Here is a 14,675-nt window from a genome sequence, read left to right as displayed (position 1 = left end):
GCCCGTAGCTCTTGGGAAGAGAGTGTGCGTGCCTGTGTATGTGAATGCATGTGCATGCACATGCATACATATACATATATGTGTGTACAGGTATAGGTATGTATTTGTGCATGTATATTTGCATGCATACTTGAGTGTAGGCACCATGTGCATATGTGTATAGGCGTGTGTATGTGTAAATGTATATGTATTACATATACATGTATTATAAATAAATGTATTTGTATGCACATATATTGCACATGCATGCATATTTATGTGGCTGTGTATGTGTATACACATGTCTACATGTATACACATGTAGATATCTATATGGAGATATAGATGGAGAACCAGACTTGGGAATACATGTGTATTTTCATAGGTGCATATTCATGTGTCAGTTTATGTGCCTATGTGCACACATCTCACGCACATCTTTAACCAGAAGTATAGACTGAATGTAGGTTGAGTTCTAGACTTGTGTATACATGCTTATTGACTGTGTGCAGATATATGTTACTGTGTGTAGGTTTGCTGCTAAGGACCTTGGACATAGTTTGGAAATTGTAAATTGGGAAGAAAGGGTTATAACGTCATAGAACTGGAAAGGTCAGTGAGTCTTCTAATACTATGTTTTTGTAATTTAGGAATCAAAGACAAAAAAAAAATGCAATGCGACTTCCTGAAGTTACCTGCTTGATGACAGTGTGGGGTCCTCCCCTTCCCTCCCCGTGTCCTCCAGTGGCTGCACATGCTTCCATGGTCATGGGCATGGGTGAGAGTCAGAGTAGGGGAATTTATGAAGCATTGCGATTGACTATTCCTTTTGACTTTGCAACTATCCTGACATCTGTGAGAGCTGGTACTTGAGGGAACAAGACAAGGTAGTGACATGCCACACTGTAGGGCTTCTGGATCCCACGGGAACATGTGGAGAGGGATGAGCTAGAGCTTTGAGGAGGAGGCAGTGCATAGTGTAGAGAGGAGAATGAGCAGGAAGGCTTTCGAGCATCTATTCACAGGTGGAGTAGCCTGAGCTGACAATTGAGGCAGGACAGGGTACCACCATGGAGGGGTCTCCTCAGGGAGGTTGTGAATCTTGAGAGTAAGGAGGACGGTGTCTCTAAGTCTGTATAGCTCAAGTGTCCAAGGCTGGGTCACTGGGGTTTGTCATCCCCGTGAGGGTCTTCCGTTGCCTGTTTATGTACCTCCTGACTTCTCGACTGGTCATAGAACTTTTGTTTTATGGCCTCGTGTTGTATAGTTGACAAGTTTCCACAAGGAAGCTCGTTCTTTGGTTATGGACAAACAATAGAGCTTCAGTGACACTTGCATAGGTGCCTCGAGGAGAGGCACACGGTGTTCTGGATAATAAGTTCAGGAGGTGAAGCTGGCCTGTCAGGGGAAGTGGTTTGGAAGTTGTGATCCTGGGGTAGTTAAGGGACAGCCGAATATGAACTGTCAGAGGCCTCGGGGCATAAAGAATCTGGTTGGGAACAAGAAGGAAGTGGCAGCTGCCCTCAAAGCCTGGAGAGGTGAGCTGGGTGTGTCAAGGGGCAGCCAGTCATCGGCCCTGTGAGGAGCACAGCATGGTCTGATGTATAGTAGTCTATGGAACTATCGTGTCTCTCATGTCATCCAGGCAAGAGGTGATGTTGGGTAGCCCCTGGCTGGGGAGCAGGAGAGGAAGGGTGTGCACATTTGGAGACTAAATTAAGTGGGGGTGGTGGCGTGGTGGAATGGGTGTACAGGAGAGGGAGGTGCCAGGATCTACCCTTAGGGTTCAGACATGGACAGTGGGAACCCCAGTACTGACTTCAATGCTGAAAGGGTCAATGAAAGAGGGTGTCTACTGGTTACCCGAGGAGGAGTCTTCTGCACTATTGTAATTTACAGTGGTTTCCTATGTGTAGGATAAAAACCAGTAGTGAGGGTCAGAGTGGCCTTGGGTTTAGGTAGGAGTGATACTAAGGAGATAGTTCAGCCAGTGCAGTGCTTGCCTCGCAAGTATGAGGATCCGAGTTTAACCCCAGAACCCAGGGAAACAGTGAAGTGTACGTGCACTTGTCATTTCAGCACCAGGGAGGCACTGGCGTTTCCTGGCCAGCCGGTGTAGTCTACTCGGTGAGTGTCAGGCCAGTGTCAGACCTTGCCTCAGAAAAGATGGATGATGCCTGAACAATGGCACCCAAGGTTGTCCCTGGATTGTGCAGGGTTGTATGCAAACATACGCTTGTGCATTCACATGCATGGCCATGCACAGGCACTAAGGCTGAACAGACTGCGGCGTCTGGATTCTAGATATTTAAGTTGAAATAACACATTCGCATGCTGGTGCCATGTGCTCTGGGGCGATTCTCTGCGGCTGGGTGCGTAGAAGGAGGGGCTCATTGCATCAGCTGGAGGTCCTGCGGGTCCGGCTACAGTCATGTGACAGAAGGCTTTGGGGGCTGTGCGGCTTTCCCTTGGGGACCAGAGGCTGGTGATGGCATAGAAAGCGGGCTTCCTGATTGGGGGTGAGCGTGTGCCCCGGGGTTGGGAAGGGGCAGCCTGAAGAGACAGCAGGGAACTGAGGACCCTTGGCCCTGGGACGGGAAGTGGGCTGGTTCTCCACGTCATCACTTGGTATGGGAGTCAAGAAAGCTCTGGCATTCTTTCCTGGATGCATATTGTGAGATTCATGTTTGTCCCACATTGCCTTGGGAGTGTTCCCAGCTTTCCGGCACACGTCTATCCTGGGAAATGGGACAAAAGGCTAAGACTTCTTTATACTTGAAGGGAACTCATATGGTGTGCCAGGGATCAGAGGACACTGTAAATGGCCTGCCTAAGACTCCTTCTTCAGCGACAAGTCTGCATGTTTAGGGGACTCAGTCAACACCTGCTTAATATATTTCTGTTTTGCAGGGGAGGAATCCTAAAATTCAGATGTTGGCCAAGGCATTTTCCCTGAGGAGACCCTGGAAAGGACTCTTTCTTGGCCCTTGCTAGCCCTTAGAAGCTGGCTGAGTGTCTTGGTTTATGGCCCCTCCCTGTAGTGAGAGTAGCACCATCAAATCCCCATGTCAGCCTCTCAGCTCTGCCCCTCTCTTTGACTCTGATCCTTATGCGCACCCTTCCCCCTCCCCTCTTTGCCATTTATTTCCTTTTTGCTTCAGTATTGAGGATTGAATCCAGGGCCTCATGTGTGCTGGGCAAGCCCTCTGCCACTGGGTTAGATTCTCACTCCCTCGTCTTCTCCGTCTTAGAAATCACACTCTGTGTGTGTGTGCGCGCGCTCGTGCTTATGTACATGTGTGGAGGTCAGAGGCCAACTTATGGGAGTCTCTCCTTTCAGCATGTGGGACCTGGGGATTTCAATGAAGTCGTCAGGTTTAGTAGTAAGCACCTTTACCTGTTGAGCAGTAGTGACATTGGGTCTTAGATGCTTCAGGAGTGCAAACCTAGACAGTCTCTTCTGCCATGAGAGCTCACATTTACAGCTTTTGGGATGGGAAGATAGACCATTTTTTTCTGCTTACCCTAAGGCCAGAAAGTCTGCACTTTGACTCTCATAGGTCATATGCTCTTGGTCACAGTGGCTTAGCTCTGCCTGGTATGAGGGGAGCTGTGCAGATGTGTAAGTAGGGATGCCCTTAGCAGGTTGGCAAGGAGATCACCCACCCTATAGCTAGTTTGCATGTGCGTGTGTGTATGTCTGTGTGCTTTTCTCTGTGTGTGGTGTGCGTATATGTGTGTGTGCATGTGTGCGTGTGTGTGTGTGTGTGTGTGTGTGTGTGTGTGTGTGTGCATATATACATGTATGTGGAGGCTAGAGGTTAGCATTAGGTGTCTTTTTCTCTTCACCTTTTTGTTTTTTAAAGATACAGTTTCTCTGTAGCTAGCTGTGGCTGGTTTGGAACTTACTCTGTAGACCAGGATAGCCTCAAACACATAGGTCCACCAGCTTCTGCATCCTGAGTGCTGGGATCAAAGGTGTGCACCACTCCCCTTTTTTTTCTGAGACGGGACCTCTCCCTGAACTTGCTGACTTGCTCAGGCTGGCCGGCCGTCGGGCCGTGTCCACATCTGCAGCACCAGGATTGTGTGCACATGCTGTTGCTGGGCTTCGTTTGAGGCACTAGGGCTCTGAGCTGAGGTCCCCTTCTTGTTTAGAAAACACGGTGCCCACTGGGCCGACTTCCCTGCCCCGTCGCTGTAGCACGTTCTCTCTCCTTGTAGCTTCCGTAGATGCGCTCCAGCAGAGTCTCCCTCCCTTTCAAATCCCGTGACACTGCATCTTCTTCACGTGCAAAGTGAGCCCAGAAAACTTTTCACTGCATGCGTGCTCTAGATCCCCTTGCTCGGGGCTTTGAGGTCTGACGACATAGCTTAGGCATGCTACCACTGCCCAAAGCTCAGAAGCCTGCTCCAATAGCGGAGGACGCAGCCATAAGTGAAGGACACTATTCTCCATCGTGTACCCCGTCTCTCCTTTTGAGCCTAGGGACATCTGAAGGTGATTGGAGAAGATCCGTGGGGTGTGTGAAGCTGAGTCTGTTAGGCTGCACAGAACACCGGGCTTGCTCTCTTGTGATTAGGGACTGTGGAAGAGGACCCCTTCTCTTTGTGAGGGCACAGAAAGCCCACGTTGCTCTGGATTCCGTGTTGGGAGCTGTTTGCCATCAGATGCCCTTGTATGCCTATGCCGTTGCTCAGTTCAGTGCTCTCTCCCTGGAAGGTGCTTTTTTCTCTTAGCTGACTCCTCAGTCTTCACGTCTCTCTGGCTATTTTCTCAGAGACCCACTCTGCTCATGTCCATGTTCTGTTCACCGAGCACTCTCTCTTTCTGTCTCCCTCCCTCTCCATGCTCAGGAGGACTAGCCGTTGCACTCCTCATTTGCAACGAGTTGACAAGGTCCCATCTGCCCCCACTTCCCTTAAATTGTGCTAGTGACTTCAAAGGTGGTGACTGGATTCATGTTGTACTTACTTCCTCTTAGGCCCCAGTGACAAACACAGTGCCCTGCACTTGTTAGTCTCTTAGGAAATTCTTGTTGCATGTGTCAAAGAATAATGTTGTCCTCTGTAAAACAGGGTTAGTAATAGCTCCCCGAACTAACCTCCAGGGAGAGTGGGGAATTAGGTAAAAAGTGCTTTGAGGACCCCAAACATTATGTAAATATAGCGTTGCCTGTGGTTGACTTGAGCATCTCATTCCTGAGAAGCTAAGTTCTCCTGATGGTCCCTTGGACATACCTAGGTTCAGAATCAAGGAGGTGGAAAGGCTTTCTGCGTGCCAGCTGGCACTGGAAGGCAGAAAGTTCCAGACTTCTGGTCCTCTGTATTGGGACTGTGCCTGGGGAAGTGGGAGCACTTCACCTGCCTTGGTGACTGCAGCTTCAGGAGTGGCTCATTCCTATGCTTTGATCACCCCGGGGACACCTACTCAGGCTGTGTCATGGCTGGGGTGGGGAAGGGGGCACGATCTCATAATCTTCCTTATCTAGGATCTCTGGTCTCTTGTCTCAGAGACCTCTGTCATAGGCAGGAGCATAAACACACTACCCTCCAAGGCTGTAGGAGTTATTAAGATGGGGAAAGTTGAAGGATTAGATTTATGACAGGCAATGGTGGATTATGAAGAATAATTTATCAAATGTCAGTGCCTACAGTCTACAATTTGCAGAAGGTTTGCTTAAGCTGAGGAGATCTGATTGGACTGCTCCTCCCCCACCACTAATGAATGACAGCTCTAATGGGATGGCTTCCCAGGCTGGCCAGCCACACTAGGTGTTTATCTGCTTATTATTAATCATTATTAACATAAAAAAATTTCCTAGAGTTCCTCCAGCCACAGTTCTCAAGATACTCAGTGCTGCGGAGACTCCCATGGCTACCTAGTAGGAACTATGGTCACTTTGGGAGGTGTTTCAGCACCCCTGGTTGGGGGCAAGATCCTAAATCCCCTTTCCACAATGAGTACAGGGAACCTAATCTCAGCTTTAGACACTCACTAGAAAGTACTTAACTGACTGAGCACAGTTCTGAGTCAGGCACTTGAGGTGCAATGCTGGGCGAAACCAGAAACCTCTAGTTCAAGGGGATGAGGAAGACTGAGGGGAAACAGGAGGAGGGGAATGTGCAGCCATGGCCACTGTTCTCAGGGAGGGTATGGGTGCTCTGAGATGTACCTGGGAAGTTTGTCTGAGGAGGTGGCGGTGAGGGGTCTGTGAGAGAAAGTGAGCCTTTTAGATGGAGGGGACAACATGTGCGAATACCTGTAGGGGCCAGGGAGGAGTAATGCAGGTCTAAGAAAGTCTTCTGGTTGGGACAGAGGCAGGAGGTTGGAAAAGAGAAGCAGATCTGCACAGCCCTGGTGGATCTGGTCAGGGTCTGGACCACAGGATCCTGGTGAGGTGGTTTACACAGAGAGAAGTGACACAGTCCAGTTGTGTTTGTGGTGGAGGATAGATCAGAGGAGACAGGAGTCTAACTGGATGAGTTGGTTAGGAGGCCAGGTCTGGGTAGATGAAGGTGGTGGCTTATACCGTGACCGAGTAGGAGTAGGATGGATTCGAGCATCTCTGACCCATGCTCTGCATAATACCACTGTGTCCCCATGTCTGGAACCATGAGGGCGCATCCTCTCTACTCCTTCTGCAGCTGTTGGTGGCCTAGGGTGCCATTCTATATACCTCTATGTCTATGATGTCCTATATCAGCTCTATAAAATTGTTTTTACAGTGAGCGCTTTATAGATGGAAAAGGCAGGCAGAAGGGTGTGTGACCTGTTGGAGCCGGTACATCATGGAATTAGGATATTCATCACCATTTATATAGGAGTCTCCATAGAGCACTGCCCCTCAGGCCTGACCGTCTTGACCAGCTATCGACCATATTCTGGAGGCATGCTCACAGCCTCTAGGACCATAGCATGTCCTTGCTCCTGGGTCTTTGGTATTTGCCACCATCCTTCATGAGGAAAGGAGCTTGGAGATGTAGCGCAGTTGATAGAGTGCTGACCTAATGTGCAGGAAACCCTGGGTTTGGTCCTCAGAATCACATAAATGGTTCAGTGGTACACACGGTAATCCCAGTACCTGAGAGGCAGTGGAAGGGAGGATCATAAGTTCAAGATCATTGTCAGATATGAAATGAGTTTGGGGCCAGCCTGGGCTACCTAAGATCTTCTCATCAAAATGAAACCAAACCAAACCAACAAAAAAAAAAAAAAAAATCTAACCAACTAACCAAACATAGAAAAGAAAGAAGACCAAACAAGAACAGAAAAGAAAGATGCATGGTCTGAGTAGAGAAGCCCTTAGGAGAGCCGGGTGAATGACTAAGTCTGGAGCCATCAGCAACTGCAGGAGTTGCACTGGGCTGGCCTCCTCTTAGGACTCTTGCCAAGTTGACCTAAGATTCTGCTACTGGATCCTCATTTCCTTCCAGTTTAGTGATAGCAGTAGCTGAGAGTTCTGCAGAGCTGACAAGGTGATCCCTAGAGCCCGGAAAGAGCCTGCCACAGACCATGAAGGCCCATGTTGCTCTGGCCATTCTTGCTGTTAGGATTTCCTTTAGATTTAGGTGGCTGTGAGGGGGACGCTGAAGGCAGTGATGTCTCACCTAGAATGCAGAAGTGGAAAGGGAGAGAGTGATGCTATGCCCTCTTCTTCGTCACTCAGGGTCTGTCACTAGACATCTTCTCGAGGGCATTAGCTCACCAAGTGTGGCCTTCAGGATTAGGTGACATGGTGAATGCAGGTGTGTCATCTGCTGTAGTGAGCACTAAAGCACAGTTATATTCTTCAAAGAGGCGACTGTCTTCCTTCTGAGGCCTCTTTAGGGTCAGAAATGGTGTTTTGTTGTCTCAATGGCCTAGCACTAACATGATCTCTGCTGTGTTATAGGCCTGCAGTAGGTGATGGAATGATATATTGACTCTGCTCCATTGGCGGTGGCTGCCTGGAACACTGTGTTGTGAGAGATAGTAAGGCATCATGGGATTACAGAAGCAACAAATGCCGGATGGATTAGTGATGTCTGGCATGGGTATGGCTAGACGTATCACTTAGCTGGCACTGCATAAAAGGTTACCCCCTTCCCCCAACCCAGTGGCTTAAAACAATGAGCTTTTTTTTTTTTTTTTTTTTTTTTTTTTTTTAAGTTTCTGTTGGTCAGGAGTGACTGACTGACTGGTTCTGGATCAAGGTTATTGAGTTTCTCCATAGAGACAGAACCAGTTGGGTAGATTTCAATAGAGGTAAGCAAGGAAGGATTCATTAGGGGAATTGCTCACGTGATCATGGAGGACCAGGACTCCCATGACAGACTGCCTGTAAGGTGGAGGGAGACTTCAACTGAAGTAAGAGAGCCTCAGAGCTCAATAACCATTGGGCTGTTGCCCATCTACAGCCAAAGACCTTGTAACACAGGGGTGGGACCTGTGGGAGGCTTCTGGAGGAACTCCTGGGGTCCCCATGATTCTAAAGCACAGGGCCTGAGAACATGGTTCTACCTCTAGAAGGGGGAAGGAAAATTCTTTTGTCTGAATCTTCAGCCAAATGGACAGTAGCTATTCAGAGGGTGGGTCTTCTCATTCTTCTGACTCCCAGGTCACCCTCCTCTGGAAATGCTCTGACAGACACAGCCAGAGGAACACTTTGCTGGTTCCCTCTGTGAGATTTAATCCAGTCAAATTGCCATTTAACACTGGTAATCATGCTCAGGGGTTCGCATGAGGCTATGGTCATCTGAGGACCTGTCTGGGGCTGGAAAGTCTGTGTCTAGGGGGCTCCCCATGTCCAGTAAGCCTGGCTCCTTACCATAGGAATGACCTGTGGTAGGACAGCTGTTCCCTCCTGAAAAACATCCAAGGAGGGAAGTGGGGAGAGGGAGGGAGGGAAGGGAGGAAGTAAGGGAGACACACACATACACACACACACACACACACACACACACACACACACACACACACACACACACACACACTCATGAATTCCAGTACACACTTAAGGGGAAGGGATAGGCTCGTCAGGGGGAGGGGCATTTACAGGGGGAGTGAGAGTGTCCCTGCAGCCACTCATTTGCTGTCACTGTCAAAGGTGATCTTAGGCAGAGGCAGGGCCTTGAAGGTGGAGGTGGGATGTGTTCTAGAGGGAGGGGCAGGGGAGTGTGGCTTAGAGAAGCAGACACTGGGGATGGGCTCAAAGTGATGAAAGGTGGCAGCGGTGCATTGGGTGCATTGGTATTGTTTGGTTCAAGGCATTTTGCAGAGTCCTGGCTAGCTGGAGCTGTTCAGTCCTGACTGCCTTAGGCCGAGACTCATGCTAGCTTCTCCATTAGCATAGACTGGGATTTTGCCCATCAGGCTCGACTGGATGGCAGCTGGAGCCCAGCCAGATATGGGGTGGGCCAGCTCCACAAGAGACGGCCAGATGATCTTGGTTGCTGATGCCATGGTAACCTGCCTTTGTCTCTCACCAAGAACCGTGCTGCCCTGGTGTGTGCCAGGCACCCAGGGCATCACCCCAGCTCTTAGAGAGCTGCCTGGCCTTGGCATCGAGGCCTGCTTGAGACAGGCTCCTAGCTTCACCCGGAGCCAGGCTACCCAGGGCTGACATTACATGGGGACCATGGGATGGCATATTTGATGTTGGGCTTTATAAGTCCATCCTCTCCCTGCCCTAAGCTGTGACATTGAGCCAGTGGCTCCGTGGGGCCTCAAGCTGGCCAGCCCTTCAGACAGTTGTGTGGCTGGGTAAGAGACCGAGTCGAAGCAGAACTCCCCAGTTTCCTCAAGGCAGCCTAACTCTTGTCAACTGAGGCTCCTGGCCAGTGCTTAGCCACTCCATGTGGCATTTGGAAAAGATGCCCAGTGGCCTTACTTTCTGGGAACCCACAGTCCTGACTTCCTGGAAGTCTGTATGCCTGAAAGGCACAGTGCTCTTCTGGTCCTGGGAGCCCTTCTCCACATGGTGGACAACTGGAGCCCCAGGGAGACTCCTGTTCTTGCCCGGTCAATGTCGTTCCTTATAAGAGACCATTCATTCCTCTTTACATTTGTGTTCTGTCTGTCAGTCTGTCTCTCTCACTCTCTGTTTCTCTCTCCACAGAGCTGGAACAAGTTTCTCCCTGAGAATTTTTTCTTTTCTAGACGATCATATCAATATATTTGAATCTCAGACCGACGGTAATTAAAAAGCACACCGCCAGCCACTTTAAAATTCAGCTGTTTTACCTAATTGATTTTGCCGCCAGACCCAGGGAGAGGGAGGGGGGGTGGGGGACAAAAGGAAAAAGGAACAGGGAGGCAGGCGGTGGAAGGAGACAAGTTTCCATGAGGGACTGGAGGCAGCCGAGGGCCCTGCTCGAATGTAATTGCTGAAAATGCTGCAGTTTGTTTCTGCTAATGGCTTTCTGCTGAGAGGGCCAGGGAAAGAGGCAGGCCCTTGGCAACTGGAAGGGAGGGGCGACATTTGTTTCAGCTGCTGGGGGGGTATAATTCTGCTTTCGGGACAGGGTCTATTTTTCCTTACTATCTATCAGCATAAAGTACTTTCACTGAACACTTTGAATTAAGGTTCCATTTAGAGATACTTTATTCATATTTAATTACAGGCTGCAGCACCGATCTTTAATTACCTTTTTTTTATAAGTCAGCTAGGAGCATCCACTAGCGATCAATTATTGTGTATGTGTGTATGTGTTAGCATGTGTGCATGTGTTAGCATGAGCATGGGAAGGTATAGGCTTTGCTCCTAGTTAGAGAGGGAAAGATGGCTGCAGGGATGCTGGGGTGCTTGGGGTACAGGGATGCTTGGGATGGATGGGTCAGGGGTTTGCCTTGTACCCTTTCCATGTCTCCTTCGATTCTGCTTGTCAAACTGAGAATTTGGTTAACCCCCTACTGCTAGGGATGGCTCAGTGCTGAGCTAAGGGCTCAGTTAGGTGGTATCTTGGGGGCTTTCTCCATCCTCCTGATGAGGGCAGGAGGTTGGGGGAGAGGGGCTCCTGATCCTGGGTGAAATGGCAAGCCCAGCTTCCTCTCGACCCAGAGATTAGGATCTGCTTGCCTCAGCCCTTTCCTCCCCCCACTTCCCTGTGGGGTGCTCTTGGCAGCTGCTCTTGTCACACAGCCCTGGAGGTGCCATGTCACTCTTCGGTTGCAGCCACTCCGCAGTGTCCCCACAATGACACAGGTTTGGAACTGGTTGTCCTTCTCAGATAAGAAGGTGACGTTCTCTGGTCCTGGCAAAGGCTAGGTTTGGGGAATGAGGCCTTAGGAAGACTGGGCAAGGTCCACAGCATCTCCTTGAGAAATGGTCTCCTTGGTGGTCCTCCAGGCATGACTGGTTTCTACAGGGGTCCGTGTGGATCTCACAGTAGCAGAATCCCTGCCTCATACTGTTCCTGTGTCCTTGTCCCAGTAAGGGGGCAGAGAGGGGCCGAAACTCACAGTCACTGAGTGTCTAAGGGGCCCGGGTCTGGGCCCCCCCTCCACTCGTCTCATGGGTACTGGAGAACACATTGTGTTAGTCAGAGCTCCTGTGTCTCTCACAGACCTTTGCATGTAAGCCAACAAGCAAACAGAAAGGAATTATAGGCTAGGTTCTCAGGGATGGGTAGATCACGGGGCTACACCTAACTAGGATTTACTCCTGATTTCTTGGCTCTGCTTTCTTTGTTTCTTTTCTGTGACCTTCGGCAGGCCCTGAGTTGTGTTTTGTTTATTTTCTGTGACCTTTGGCATGCCCTGAGTTGTGTTTTTCTTCTCGGGGTCACTAGAAAGCATTCTTAAACAGATACAGAAAAATTGGTTCTGGTTGTACTAGTTGGGCCACATGTCTTATTTTGAGCCAATCAGGGTGGCGGGGCCTGCTGAGGGTTCTGACAGACCAGGCTGAGTAACAGCCGCCCAGGTAAAGTTCAGACGTGGTTTACAATTTCCTTACTCTGGACAGCGATCCTTTGGGGTGTTTGTGTTAGTAGCAATGTGGAGCTGGATGGCCAGGCAGTTTGAGGGGAAGACCGGGTTGGTTCTGTTCTCCAGTGGAGAGAATACTGCCACTCAGCAGATTCTTGTCTGACTCTGACTAGTTCCACCCCCATAGGAATTGCTGGGGCCACAGCAGTGACCAGAACAGCAACCCCCAGCTCACTCGATACCTGGGCTCATGAGGAAGGTGGTTATGATGTTCTTCTATCCCAAGTTCAGTCCCATGATAAAAGTTCTTTCATTGAGAGATCCTGAGTAAGCGAGTAGATAACACAGACAACCTTGTCCTCAGGGGCCCAGAACTTACAGAGGAGGGAGAGAAACACAAGTGTGTGGTTAGGGGAACAAGGAGATTTAGACACTAGGATAGGTATAATTGAAGGTACAGGAACGGTGGCAGGGAGATGGGAACCGTTTGTGCTGTGTGTTAGCAGGTAGGCATGTCCTGGCAAACAGGATTGGGATGGTAGCTGTGGGGCCTTTGGCATCTCACGTTTGAGGAGAGAAAGGACAGCGATGAGGGGCAGGACTATTGTGTCTGGACCATGAAGTAATGACCAGGAAGTCAGAAAGAGAAGATGTAAGAGAAACTGCAATTCCCACGTCATGCACAGAGAAACTGAGGCACAGAAGAGGCAAGGGCTCTCCCAGAGGCTCACTTTGGTGTCTGGCAGCCCTGGGAACCTGCTAGGGTGTGGCCAGGCCAGTAGCAGCCCAGGAACCCACGTGGAGGCTGCTGCTCAGGCAAAAGTAATCGATGGCTGTGATTTGGAGCCTCCATCTTAAAGGTCCCAGAGCTCTCTCGGTTGGTAGGGTTAGAATGTCTTCCATCTGGCCTGCCTTGCTGCTCTGGCCCCAGTTCTGTTAACGTTTTATGATTCAACAGACTCAGTGGTGGATCGTTAAATGGGCAGATGATAAACAGCGTTTCTCTGGCCTTGGATGGGAGTCACAGAGCTGCTGCGCTCCTGTGCTAACATGCTCTTCCTACGTGTCTCCTCCCCTGTCCTGTCCATGATTCTGGCGTGAATTCTGATTATACCAAACGGCCATCTGGGATCCACACGACTAACTGATAAGACGCTAAATCTGCTGTGGGACACCGAACAGCTCCCCCTCTTCTCTCTGGCTCGCCGTCTCACCGAATTAGGCTACGTGTCCCTCAGTTAATCTGTTCTCTTTCTACTCCCGACAGATCCATGATTTGTTCCTGAGCTTCGATGACACCCCTCTCGGGGCAGCCTCCCTGGCCCAGGTCCACAAGGCAGTATTGCATGATGGCCGGACAGTGGCAGTGAAGGTCCAGCACCCAAAAGTTCAGGCTCAAAGCTCCAAGGACATTCTCTTGATGGAGGTGGGTGCTTCCCATTTTCTCTTCCCTGTTCCTCAGACTTGTTCTTCCTCAGGAGCCAGACAGCTTCCCAGATCGTTACTCAGGCTGGTGGGTGGGCTGCAGCCTCTGAGGAGCAGAGTGGGAGAGGAGAGCTGAGACACGACCGAGGCTGTGTCATAAGAGCTTGGAATCACATCCGGGCAGTTCTCGGTTCTTCCTGGAAATGCTCTGGGATGTGTCTCAGAACGTGATGTGTAAGCCGATGGGACCAAGCTGATTCAGGTCCTGATGCTGGCCTGAGTCACAGGGACACCTCCAGGGAAATGCAGTACAAATGAGAGGAACCAAAGGTGATCGCTTCAGGGTAGACAAGAGTTGAATCATAATGTGTTAGATTATAGCATGAGAGGACATGTGATAAGCCAGGCACAGAAAAATGGTGTGCAGATCACACAGAAATATTCATGCAGATGACTCATTTGCTTATCTGACATTTGTGTTGAATTAGCAAACTTAGATGCTTGCAAATGGCCTAGGGAAATCCCTAGAGGGCCTTGTGTGCTCCTGGAATCTTCTACATGTATGTCTAGAGCAAGGTGTGTGTGGTGGGGAGAGTGTGTGCTCCTACTATTGGAGAAGAAGCCAGTACTCTTACATGAAGGTCAACAGGGTGTTGCTTCAGCATGTCCCTCTCCTTCCTAGACTCTCTTCCTTTTGTTCTTAATTTAGACTCAACTTTCAACACATTTTAAACCAGACATGAATACTGAGGTCTCTTCTCATTACATGTTACATGGGTGCTGAGGACATGTGAGGAAGTGAGCTCGTCCCCACCCTTCCCATTGTGTATGGAAGATAGGCATGTAAACAAAAATCATCAGGTAGGAACCTGAGCTCTCAACACAGAAAGGCACTGTGCCTGGATACGTGGAGTTGACCAGGGGGCTTCCGTGGAGGGTTAGTGCTCTTGTGCATTTGAGGGACTCATGAGCCTGCTGGGCAGTACAAGGATAGCTTAGCATCAGGGAGGGCTCTAAGGCTAGGAGCAGGCAGAGCTTGGAGAATGATCTCGAGCTCAGATGGTGGGAGTGATGGGGAGTGAGACTGGGAAGACAGGCAGGACCAGAGAGCATCCTTATCCCAAGCTGAGGTGTGGAACAGTAGCCACAGTCAACAGTGGCATACTTGTTTGACTGACAACATTTTCTCAGTAGCCAGTGGGGAACCACTTAAGAATTCTAATCAGGAGACTGTCATGATCAGATATGTGCTGGAAATCAAAGTGGGTTGGCAGTCAGGAGAATACGTTGGGGAAGCACAAAGTCTGCATAGCCAGGAGACTAATCGAGAGCTACTGTGTTGGTGTGAGAGAGATAAAAT

At 49.8% G+C, this 14,675-nt stretch overlaps 1 protein-coding gene across 3 annotated transcripts in view; it reads left to right on the top strand.

Annotated features, from left to right (window-relative positions):
• Window positions 1-14,675, top strand: part of Adck1 (aarF domain containing kinase 1) — a 99,613-nt gene that overhangs the window by 54,402 nt on the left and 30,536 nt on the right. For all 3 annotated transcript variants that reach the window (XM_032908224.1, XM_032908221.1, XM_032908222.1), the window contains exon 5: window positions 13,158-13,316. In XM_032908224.1, coding sequence (XP_032764115.1) covers window positions 13,158-13,316 — 159 coding nt within the window. The remainder of the gene's footprint in view (window positions 1-13,157; window positions 13,317-14,675) is intronic.

Source organism: Rattus rattus, chromosome 7 (genome assembly GCF_011064425.1).
Source record: "Rattus rattus isolate New Zealand chromosome 7, Rrattus_CSIRO_v1, whole genome shotgun sequence".
NCBI classification, from domain to species: Eukaryota; Metazoa; Chordata; class Mammalia; order Rodentia; family Muridae; genus Rattus; species Rattus rattus.
This window is presented reverse-complemented; position numbering and strand designations above follow the sequence as displayed.